A 12,995-nucleotide genomic window follows, 5' to 3' on the forward strand; every position below is an offset into this window, starting at 1 on the left:
AACTTTATCTTCACCATAAAGTAAGATCTAAGTAGGGTGGAGTAATTTAAAGTTCACAACATGTAGGAAGAGCCATCAAAGATATCATAAGACATGGCTTGAACACGAATGAGACAATGTAGGTTAGTTAGTCACATAGTGAGAGTGATGGACAACAGGCAGGAAGTCCACAGACTGGTCAAAGTACTGCTCGGATACAGACTCTCAGAGTTGGTGAAGATCTCACAGGCTCCTTAGGCCAAATGTACCTGAATAGACCTATTCCCTCTACAAAATGTATACCAAAACAGGTGGTTCATCCAAGCTTTGTAGGAGGACCTCCAGTGAGAGGGGACCTTCCGAGGAATATCTTTCTAGGTTTAAACAGCAAACTCTTAGAAAGTTTGCCACATTCCCAGCTGAAATTGGCCTCTTTGCATCTTCCACTCATTGTGTATGAGTGCAGAGGACCTCCTCCCACCCTCACCTGCCTTACAGCGGAATGATGCAAGCCCATGGCCAAGAAGTGCAAGGGACAAGGAACAGCAGACAACTTGCCACCTTCCGCAGTGAAAGGAAGGTCCATCTGAGGAGGCTTATTTCGGCTGTCTTCCTCCTAACGTATCCAACCCATCTCTCAGTATAAAAGTCTAGAGAGGATGCCAGACACCTTCTGAGTACTGTTGGCTCTTGCCAACCCAAAGCGGTATCATCATCAGGCATTTAGTTGACAAACATGAAAAATCACACAGATGTCCATATTCTTAGCCTGTGGTTTGTAATGCTACATTCTCACCTACCCCACAGCTCCCTCCAATCCTCAAATCTCTCTTGGCAAAACAGATCAATTTAATGCTCTAATACGTCTCTTTCTGGGGGTGGGAGGCTGGCTGTAGAGCATGTAATGGCAGAAATAATGTGAGCATAGTCATATTATGGAGCGAACCACCATGACAGACGGCTGCCTCATGTGCTGACAGATGGGATAATAACTACTGTTAAAAATATTAAAGAAAATATTTAAGCATGGAGAAAACTTAAGAGCCAATATGCCATTCCAATTTTTCTCATAATCTATCTTCATTCATGGTGGTCGGCTTCAAAGAGATGAGATCTTTTTATCAATAAAGTGATATTTGATAGGAAGCTGTCAAATGAATACCATTACTTCTTTCCAGAAGAGACTACTGGCATCTGGGGAGAGCTCTGAGACAAAAAATAAAATTAATAATAGTAATAATGACCCCTGGGTAACATCTTGAAAGAGAGGAAAAGAGGGATGATGAAGGTTATTCAATACCCTCCTTTTGCTATACATTTTTCAAGTTCCTTAAAAAAAAAATACTAGATCAGGATAGAAACTGTGAATAAAAGGAGGTGAGGAGAATAAATGTAGACTGAATAAGAAAATGACTATGTTAAGACCAAGAACCCTGGTATCTCTGCCAGACCCCTAGTGGGAAGGGCCAAGAAAGAAGGAAACAACCTCTCCTCCCCCTCCCTCTCCCCAGCCCCCAACTTCAAGAAAGAGAAGTCCCCCCCCCCCCTTTTCTTACCTGTCAAGCTACTGTTCATTTCAGGGACGTCATCCTCATCATCGTTCTCCGCGTGTACTATGCCAGCATTTTGCATATCATTGTAGGACTTGGTACGTTTCGGGGTTGACTGCTTGGAGCCGGTTTGAAGGTTATGCAAAGCATCAGTGGGAATCACTTTCCCGCTGACGGGTTGGCTGGGAGGCTTGGGTGTCCCATAATAGTTACCTAGGCAATAGAGGCACATTTGCATGTTTCAGTGAGAATTAACCAAAAAATAAAAGAAAAAAAGGCAAGATTTCACATTCAACCCCATTTGAACATAAAGAAATGAAGCTGGAAAACCTAAATGGCCTGTATTTCATTTCTGGGATGGATTGGAAAAAGATGTCTTTCCTCTTCAGTTAGACATGTTGAATTCAGAAGCCGGGATGAGGGCTGCATTGTTTGGGTTCAGGCAGCAGGCAGAAACTAAAACAAAGGCAGCCGGGCTGGAACCCTCAACTTCCACTCATTCCATTTGAATCTTAATTAGTCACTTTTTACACGTATGCACAGTGCATTCTGAGGGAGCTCCACGGAAAAGAAAAAGTCCTATGCTGCTCGCACCCTGATAGGACCCGAAAGGCTACGCCAACCTTCCCTATCAATAGAAGAATCTCAAAGAGGGGTCAGAGCATTTCTTAAAAAGTGATCGTTCTTTGTGGGAAACACTCCCCGAAAGGAAAGGGGTGATATGCCACGTGGCACTTATTTAATGGAACAGTAGCCTTGGCTTCCGGGTCAGTTAGAAGAGGAATGCCACTTGCCAAGTCTTCTAAAGAACCCCTTGTGCATTGGCGATGGTGCCCGTTGGAGCAGCCATCTCTAAATACCACGTCGCGGCAGGCCAGTAAGTCACAGCAAACATGACTGTAGGTGCTGGAGGGTTATCGATATCATGGAAATTCTGTTTGTTTCAGAATAGGAGCAGTGAAAATTTGAATAATGTGATCATTTCCCAGAATTCTTTGGGCTCTGGCTGTACATAAAGGGCCAGGAAAAAGCGTTTGGGTCCATTCGGTGAATCCTAAGTAAGATGACTGAGTGTAAATGAGCCATAGGATATGGTTTTGAATCCTGGTTTTGCCACTTATTCCCTTAATCTCAGTCTCCTCATATGTAAAAATGAGAGTTGAAAGGGATGATCTTTCTCCTCCCTTCTAGTTCTGACCTATGATTCTATACCCTTATGATATTTGTAATTCTCTTTTGGTTTTCCAAAAGCAGAAATTACAAAAAATTGTAAATCTTCTATTTTGAGGAATAGCTAAGTGCTTGGTGAATGGAAAGTCAGATCTGGAATCAAATTTGGCCTAAGGCACTGCCTAGTTGTGTGACCTTGGACAAGTCACTTAACCTCTCGTCATGCCCTTACTGCTCTTCTGCCTTGGAACCAATGCTTAGTATTTATTCTAAGACAGAAAGTAAGGGTTGTTTTTTTTTTTTTAATTTTTTGTTTCTCTCTCAGAAGATTCCCAGAGCTCTATTTAATCTTTTCTCCATTAGGAATTCTTTACTTTTTGTATATCATGGAGCATGGTAGGCTGCTGAAGTCTATGGATCCTTTCTCAGAATAATGCTTAGAGAGCATGAAAAATCAACACAGAGAAGTACAGAAGAAAATCTTGTATTGAAATAAAAGTGTTCACAGACCCCCCTGACTTCTTGCAGGTCAGTGGCCTCCAGATTAAGATCCTTGTCTTTGATGATGATGATGAAGACTGTGAATTCATTAATGGAAAGAGCACCCAGCAAGGAAGTTCTGCTACCAATGTGCCATTCTACGGCAGGTAGATAGGCTCTGTGTGACGGAGAGACTAAGAGGATTGCCTGGAGTCTTGAGAAGAGATTACCTACGTGTCCTGATAGAAATAGCCAGTGCTTTGGACTTAGCAAAATGCTTTTGATATATTATTTCATTTAATCCTCACAATGACCCTGGGAGTCACAGGCTTTTATAATTTCCATTTTGCAGGTGATGATACTGGAACTCAGAGAGAATAAGTGTCTTGACCAGGACATCACACTGTTATTGTCAGATGCTGGACTCGAACTCGTGTCTTCCTGACTCCTTTCACCCTGCCTAAGCAGCTAAATGAAACGAGATATTTCTTATTCATCTTGAACCAAAGAAGAGACAGGCATTTATTGCATTGCTAGAGGCTGTATGTGGCACATCGAGGGGATTCAAATTGATTTCTAACCAATTATGTGTTTAAAGGTAAAGAAATGAATAAGTGAATGTTTGGTGATTAGGCATTTTAATGTTGCTTAAACAAGGTGCTGATTTTCCAAATACACAGGTCTGTCCATGTCAACTTTCCAATATAAATAGACAGAAAAAAGATCAATTCAACAAACATTTATTAAATGTATTTTCTCTTGTTCTCTTGAAGAGATAGAACACATTTAATAAATGTTTGTTGAATTGATCTTGCAACTCTGAATGTATATCTCTATAAATAAATAAACACATATGGAGAAAACACATACGCCAATAGTTTTTTTTTTTTTCTTAAAAGCTACTATAATCAAAATATTAGGTGAACTGCACATATTAGGTACCGGGAGAAAGGAATAGGTGAAATAAGGGCAGCTAGGTGGCTCAATAGATAGGAGAGTTGGGCCTGGAGTCAAGAAGACCTGAGTTCAAATATGACTTCAGATACTTACCAACTGTGTGACCCTGGGGAAGTCACTTGATCTTTTTCTTGCCTCAGTTTCCTCACTTGTAAAAAGGCGATAAAAATAGCAAGTTCCTCCCAGAGTTATATGAGGATCAAATAAGATAACAACAATTGCAAAGCACTTAGGCTAGTGCCTGGCATCCAGTAAGTGCCATATATGTGTTAGTATACATGATCCCTGTTCTTTTGGCACTTACAAGTTAGTATATGAACTAAAATATGGTATGAGTGAATAGTACCATCATCCTCAATGTGTATTATGTTCATGTGTATATACAAATAGCAATGATTGCTGAGTATAGCTGAATTACATCTAATGATTTGGGGAATCCACCTTTTTTATTTGAGGGGGTTCACCTAAACCCATTTTCATCTATTTTGTGAGACCTGATTACTGTTGACTAAAAAAAGATTTTAAAAAATGATTAGCTTTGATGAAAACTAGGTTAGATGTTAATCAGAGTCATTATTTTTCTTACAAAATACTAAATAATGAGTTGGTTAACTTATTTCACCTTTTCTGGACAGTAGCCTGTGAATGACTGATGATAACAGAGTGCATCCCCATCCCCTTGGAATGGGGTTCTAAGTTCCTCTTCCTTTTTAAAATTATTAATTTGCATTAAAATCTTTTGTGTTCCTAGTCCCATCAATTCAGTATATGTTTCTTCCCCCCCCCCCCACTATCTCATCCAGTGAGCCCTCCTTTGGAACCAAAAAATAGAGAAGAAAGAAAATGGAAATTGAGCAAAATTTAATAAGACATGAATCATGTTTGAGAGTATATGTTGTTCCATACCTATGGATACCCACTTCTAGTGATTGAGACAAGAGGTATATTTTCTCATTTTTTTCTTTGAAGACAATCTAAGTTAGTACAATTAAATTACAATTCATACGCAAGTCATCACCTTGTAATGACACTGGTTTTCTAAAAGATAAAGGATGAATGATAATAATAATTATTATAATTGAGGATCAGCTTTGATTTTGTCATTTTTGACTTTCTTTCATCTCTTCTTCCTCCTCTTTTAAATCCTTAACTTTTGTCTTAGACTCAATTGGTTTCAAGAAAGAAGGTAAGAGCTAGGTAGTGGGGTTAAGTGACTTGTCAGTCACACAGCTAGGATTTGAACCCAGTACCTCTCATCTCTAGGTTTGGTTCTCAAGCCACTGAGTCACCTAGCTGCCCTCACAACAAGGACATTTTACAGCCATTACTTCTCATCAATGTCACTAATAAAATGAGAACAATACCGAGTGGAGCCATCATCAGGTAGTCTGTGGATACTGGTGTAAGAATTGCATTACTATTTCTACCTAGATATATATTTTATAAAATTTATTAGAAAGGGTAGACAATCATAGATTTAAATCTCATCATTCCTTTAAATAACCTGATCACGAGTTGCCTGGCCTTCCAGTCCCTTCCTCTTTCTCCCTTATCTGCCTGCTCTGATCCTGCGTTTGTAAAGCCCAAAGCCTGAAAACCTAGAGAGGACCTCTCCCCTCACTTTTATTGACAAACAGCACATTCATGGACACAAAAACTGGCATAAACGTGTTTTGTGAGGAATGTTGACAGACAGGTCAAGCTACTCAGGAGGGGGAGGGAATGAATTTCCTTGACACACTGAGAAGCCAACTATGGTGGCATGCGCTATATGGTAGGCATTATATAGTGTTCCAAAATTCCTTTTTGGGCAGGCTTAGGGGCCCAAAGGTCAAAATACCCTCTACTCTGCACAATATGCACAAACTCATTCTTTAACTTCTCACATCCGAAATCTACACAATATCCTTCCTCCAAGATGGCGGCTATGATTCTCCACTATAAAATTCTTCATTCTCTTCATCGTGTCTTTAGTCTTTTATAGCTTTGTTCCTAGCTCCAATACATTTTTTCCATACTGCTCCCAGTGTCACAGGGCAAGGGGCTGGGGGTGGGGTGGGGGACTGGAATTGAAGTCAGGAAGACCTGGGTTTGAATCCTACCTCAGAAATGTATTAGATGTTGGACCCTGGGCAAGTCACTTATTGTATATGAACCCATATGGATACTAAAGGGGCCGGATTCAATGATGTCTAAGGTTGCTTAAAGGTGGGACAGTGGACAAAGTGCCAAGCCTGGAATCAGGAAGACCTGAGTTCAAATTTGGGCTCAGACACTTACTAGCTGAGTGACCCAAGGCAAGTCACTTTACCCTGTTAGCCTCAGTTTCTTTATTTGTAAAATGATCTGGATAAGAAAAAGGAGAAACCAATCCAGTATCTTTGTTGAGAAAACTGCAAATGCCACCATGAAGAATCAGCCAACACTAAAATGACTAAACAACAATGAGGCCTAAAAAAGAAAACCTATAATCTCAATTTGCTCTATGTTTGTATGTCTTGATGATTGGGCTTTTAAAACTCTTCCTCTTCTGATGCTATGACTCTGGAGTCCACTACCTCATTTTCTCATGGCTGTGAGGAATCCAACCACCACAAGGGACCAGGAGTCCAAGATGGGCACCATGGGCACCATGGACTCTGTGAGAAGACTCCTAAGCCTTGAATAAAAATCAGCTAAGCATGTGCTTTAATTCACAGAAAACACTAATTAATTAGGACTACTACTTGGCAAACGACAGAGTTTCTTGAAACCCTCAATCGATACTCTCATGTAATTATTAATGTATGTATCCAGAATGTATATATCACCCTGGCTCTTCTACACAAAATTTGTAGGCCTTAGACTTGGCTTTGAAGTGAAATTTGATAGGACAAGAGAGTTCAGGCAAATAACTCATAAATGGAAAGCTCTAGCAGTAATTTTAAGAGTCAGTGGGCACTTCCTCCCAAGATCCCCACCATTTTCAATCCCATAAACCAGTTTCTCCTAAGAGGAAGAATTCCAAAATAGTCTTCCCTGATGACTCCTCCACCAGTAGAAAAATGAAATCGTCAGTGAACCAAATATAAATAAATTGTTGGCCTCTTTTTTTTGGGTGGTGGGGAGAGAGAACCCCTTGAAAGGGGCTCAGATCAACCAAGACTCACATTATTACTATAACTTGTCACTAGATATTGAAGCTTTGCGAAAAACAAGATTACATCCACATCTCGTTCCATAGAGCACAATAAATTCTAAATGGAGAAGTGATCTAAATGTGTGGGTTTTTTTAAATACATAAAAAGCCAAAGTTAATGGAAGATTCTGTACATAACAATTATGGAGTAGTGGAAACATTTGAGAAATTATAGGAGATACAATAAATGGGCTCAATCATTTAAAAATGAAGATGTTTTGCCCAGAGAACAATGAATATAGAATAAAAGAGAAAGAAATAGACTGGGAAAATAAATGCTTCAGCCTGTGGGGATCAGTCCTCCCTTACAATGAATTATCCAAAAATGGAAGGGATGGCATTCTGGGGGATGGTATTGCTGCCCCCTGCCCCCCATCCCGCGGTCTCTAAGCCAAAGTTTAAAGACCATATGTCATTAATATTGTAGAGATTTCTATTAGGCATGACTTGAACTAGGCTGTACCAGAGGATCCTTGTGGAATCAGATTGTGTGTTTCTATGACAAAAAGAGGCATCTGATATTGACTATGAGATCTAAAGGTTAAATCTGAGTATTGATCAATAAACATTTATTAGATACCTCTTATGTGAAATTAAAGGCGCAAGTAGGTAATGCAGTGGATAGAGCACAAGTCCTACAGTCAGGAAGACCTGGATTCAAATCTGGCCTCAGATGGTAGCTCTGTGACTCTAGGCAAGGTACTTAACCCCTTTACCCTCAGTTTCCTCATCTGTAAAATGAGCTGGGGAAGAAAATGACAAACTACTTAAGTAACTCAGCCAAGAAAATCCCAACTGAGGTAAAAATTAATCATGACTAAAACAACTGAATCACAATATGACTGAGACTTTTATTAGGTGCTCAGAGACACAAGACAAAAAAAAATAATACAAAAACATTTCTTGCCCTCAAAATGCTTATATTGTATTGGGAATGGACAACATGGATGCAGTGAGTACATACCAACTATAAATTCAAAAGAAAGAAGATTTGGGGAGAAAGAGGGCACCCTCTCTAGAGTGGAAGATTTCATGTGGAAAGTAGTGCTTGGGCTGACTTTAAGAGGCACAGGTAAGGTGAAAATGTATTCTAGTTATGGAAGCCAGCTGGAAAAGGCACAAGGGACGGGAAGATTGCTGTGGGTTCATGTCTGTGTGAAGACCCACAAGATCAGTTTGCCTGTCCTGCTGTGAAAGTGTAGAAGGGAAGTAATAATGTCTGATGATTCTAGAAAGAGTAGATGGTGCCAGGTAACAATGGGCTCTGAATGCCAAACCGAGGAGTTCATACTTTAGCTGAGTATGTATCCTAGCTTAGAGGAATTTCAGATTAGAATCACCAAATCTGGAGAGTTTTAAGGACCCTCAGCAACCATCTGGTCCAGCACCTATGAAAAAGGAATCCCTCCTGACCATCATATACCCAAGAAGCAGTTATCCATCAAGATCATTTTGGAGGTGGCAGGCAGATGGGTTGTGCAATGAATAGGATACTTGGAGTCAGAATCTTATTAGCTGTGTGACCTCAGACAAGTTCATTTCTTTTCCTTCAGCCTCATTTAATTCATCTGTAAAGTGGGGATAATAATAACACCTGCCTCACAAGGTTGGTGAGGATGAAAGGAGATATCTGAAAAGTTCTCTCCCTATCCACATCCAGAGGAAGAACTGTGGGAAAAGAAACACAGAAGAAAAACAACCACTTGATCACATGGGTCGATGGGGATATGACTAGGAAAGTGGACTCTAAAAGATCACCCTAGTTCAAATACTAATAATAAGGAAATGGGTCTTGATCAATGACACATGTTAAACCCAGTGGAATTGCGCATCAGATATGGGAGGGGGGGAGTAGAGAACATGAGTCATGTGACCATGGAAAATTATTCTAAATCATCTAATGAAATAAAATTAAAACAAACAAACAAAAAATAGTCTCGCTATCCCTTCCACATCATGACATTCCCCATAGCAATTTCAATATATCATGGGTCAGTATGAGAAATTAAATGGGAATTTTGAGGAGTTTTTCAGAGTTTCACAGACGACACATAAAAGCCAGCAGACAATACAGAAAGAGCTTAGAAATTATATAGCCTACAGCCAAATTCTTAACCCAATAAGTTATTGTAAATACCCCATAAAAGAAAAAGAAAAAATCCAGACTTCTTCTCTGGCATGAAGAGAGGACCCCAAAATTTTAAGTGTGTTTTTGAGATTGTGTAGATGCCACATCCTAATCCCACAAGGGGGAAGGAACAAATGTCAACTAGAGTAATCAGCTCTCCCGCAGCCCACTCCACTTTTGGACAGCTCACTGTTAGCAAGAATCTTTATATATCTTTCAGGCTGAAATTGGCCCCATTGCAGCTTCTATCCTTTAGTTCTGGGACCAAACAGCCCGAGTCTATTCCCCCTCCACAGGACAGCACTTAGCACAGTACCTGGCGTACTGTAAATTCTATGTTAGCTGTTGCTGCTGCTATTCTCTAGGCTAAACAACCCTAGTGATCTTCCTACAACAAGGATGGATTCAAGGCTCTTCAGCACTCTGACTGCTCTTTCTCCAGTTTATCAGTGCTACATATAAACTAAACTACATCAAGTTCCACTGTGCTCTACCCTAGTCAAACTGCATCTGCCACGTTGTATTCGTTTACGACTATCCCATTTCATCAATGCTACATCTAAACTGGGATACTCAGAAACAAACACGACATGACAGGTGAGGTGTGACTAGCACAGAATGCAGTGGGGACTGCCTGTCATCTTATGATGGAAGCTTTTTTGGTTGCATAGTATGTTACTAACCCATATGGAATGCGCAGTCCACTAAGACCCCCAGATCTTTTTCAAGACAAAGAACTACTTCACTAAGTCATGCTCATTTTATTCCTATAGGGTACAAGACAGAGCCTTGAGGCATACACCAAAGGCTAAGGGGTCTGAGTCCTAAGGATGATGATCCCACAAAGGAGACAAGAGAAGCACAACGTAATAGATAAAAGGAGAACCAAAACCCTGAAGAAGGCAGCCTTCAGGAATGGTGGTAAACAGTGTCAGAGTAAGCTTCAAGGTTATCAAGTAAGATGAAAGTCAGCAGACTCTTTTGAGGTCTTCCAAATCCCATTTAAGGGGTTAACAGTTCCACTGCCAGCAAATGATGACAGAGCAATGAATGTGGCCTCCTTGAAAAAGAGAATGTGGCACTCATCACCCTGAGCTTCAGAATGGGGGGCGGGGGGGCGGGGGAGAACTAGATGTGAATATTGTGACTGTATAGTCTGATTTTATACCTGATTTCCCTATTCATAAACATACTTGCTGAGTTCTGGGACCCCAATTGGGTAGCTGTTGGGATCTCTGATTTATTTATTTCATTGGTTAATTGGCCAGAAATCTCCTGAGTATCACAAGAAACTCTGGTCCAAATAATTTAATTCAAGAGAATAACAATATTCAAAGAAACTATCAGAATCTTGACAGCATTTATACCCTCCTGGTGATATATGAGAAAATGCTTTCCAGCAATAAGATCCATTATATGGTTTGGTAGCCTGAAGGAGGTCCATGTTTAATCTGAATATAATAATTTCCCTTTGAAGTGGGTCAAGTACAAAATATCATTATTATTCTATTTATTTTGCTAAATTCACAGGTTATTCAACCTGCAGGACAGCTGAAATTACTATCCAATGAACTGGTGAAGAATATTAATGTGAACCATCAATTGCTTGAGGTACAAGAAATTAGTATCCTTGGATAAAGCCAAGGAAATGAGACGGTAACATTAATAACAGCTAATGTTTATGGTGTTTGTGTGTATTATCTCATTTATCCTCACAATAACCCTATAAAGTATGTGCTATTGGGCTCATTTAAAAGATTACTCAGAAATAATAATAAGCTTCTCTTTTATTATATAGGGATTACTATATCTGGGTCATCCAGGAAGTAGAAAAAAAATTCCTTGAGGATAAGGATTATTTTTCATTTTGACTTGGTATCCCAGTGCCAAATACCTAGCTTTTGTTTGTACTTAATATTTTTGGTTTAATTAGAAAAATACTAGAATTTATCCACAAGTGATTAAGTCCTTGCCTCTTCACAGAAGGTACTGTTGGAGAGACAGATCTGTTCAGATGAATTAAGCCTTTCATGCTTCCACCTTTCAGTTCATTCTCGGGAGGGAATATTCACAATGTATTCTTCTAGTATTAAATCTATGACTATATGTGATTTCTCTTGATTCTATTCATTTCACTTCTCATTATCCCATGTAGTTCTTTCCCACTTAAAAAAAAATTAAACTGCTCATCATTTTTATGGCACAGTAATATTCCATCACAATTATATACCATCATTCCCCCAATTGATAGACAAACCCTCAATTTCTAGTTTTTTGTCACTATAAAGAGAGCTACTATAAATATTTTGGAACACATAGATTCTTTTCCTTTTCCCCTGATCTCCTTGGGAAACAGACCCAGCATATGTAGTTTTATAACTCTCTGGTTGTAATTCCAAGATCAGTTCATAGCTTCACCAACAATGTATTAGTGTCCCCATTTTTCCACATTCTCTCCATGTACTTCATTTTCAAAGAGGATGAAAAACATGACTGATTGATGTCTTGACTTGTGCACAAACTGGATTTAAACAAGGAAGAGTTGCACAAAATTATCAGCATCATTCTCTCTTCTAGAGTCATAAAAGTCCAGTGGCAAGACAAAGATCAGGATGCTAGACTGGGATGCGGTAGAAGATCTTACTGTCCTCAAAGTCCAGCCAAGCTCCATAGCACCCAAGTTAGCCATCTTCATGGCCAGTGGAACAAATTGTTCTCATCCATCCATTCTGCTTGGGGAAGTCTTCACATGCTTGAGGTCAATAAATAATGAATAAAAAATAAATAACAAGGTCATGGATCCCCATTTGAAGCTTGTGGTCTAATCTAATCCCATCCTTTGACACTTGACAACAGTTCCAGAGAGGTTTCAGCAATTTCCATGGGCATCCAATTTGAATGACAAAGCCAGGATGTGAACCGAGATCCTATAGTTCCAAACCCAGTGCTTTTTCAAGGAAAGGTTGGTGAGTGAAAAGAGAATCTTTGGATTGGGGCTTGAGATTCAGAGTGGAGAATAAAAGAAACATACTGATGGTTCAGCTCCAAAATCATTCATCAGATTGGTTGGGGAGCAATTGTTGTGAATCAAGTTGTTACCGCTCCCGACCTCCAGTGGCCATGCAATATTGGCAGCTTTGAGTGTACATCTGGAGCTTGATATAAAAGGGAAACATCCATCGGTCCACCCTCTGGTTAGCTACTCCTTGGGACCCTATCAGGCTGATATCTGGGATCATGGAAAGAGACTAGCACAAGGAGGATTTCCAGTATTTTCTTGACTGATAAAGTCCACTGATCTTATAACCTGCCAGCTCCCTTGATAAGTACAAGGAATAGAGAGTGAATACTTATTCCAGGAAATTCTTTTCCAGTTATCAAATGACACCATGAATCCTGTACAGAAGTCCTCATAAAGAATGACAGGATATCTCTTCAATGAGTCCCTTAATAATATTGATTAATAATGACTCAGAGGTCCTCAATTCAGTTCTCACCCTGGCAAGTCCATTATAAAATGTGGGGGTTGAATTCATTGGACCCAAGTCCCTTC

General features: G+C 39.7%; 1 protein-coding gene across 33 annotated transcripts in view; it reads right to left on the minus strand.

Annotated features, from left to right (window-relative positions):
- The window catches only part of MAGI1 (membrane associated guanylate kinase, WW and PDZ domain containing 1), a 757,001-nt gene that overhangs the window by 129,700 nt on the left and 614,306 nt on the right, over positions 1–12,995 (minus strand). For all 33 annotated transcript variants that reach the window (XM_056804389.1, XM_056804390.1, XM_056804397.1 and 30 more), the window contains one exon: positions 1,536–1,742. In XM_056804389.1, the coding sequence (XP_056660367.1) occupies positions 1,536–1,742 (207 nt within the window). The remainder of the gene's footprint in view (positions 1–1,535; positions 1,743–12,995) is intronic.

This window comes from Monodelphis domestica, chromosome 7 (genome assembly GCF_027887165.1).
Source record: "Monodelphis domestica isolate mMonDom1 chromosome 7, mMonDom1.pri, whole genome shotgun sequence".
Taxonomy (NCBI): domain Eukaryota; kingdom Metazoa; phylum Chordata; class Mammalia; order Didelphimorphia; family Didelphidae; genus Monodelphis; species Monodelphis domestica.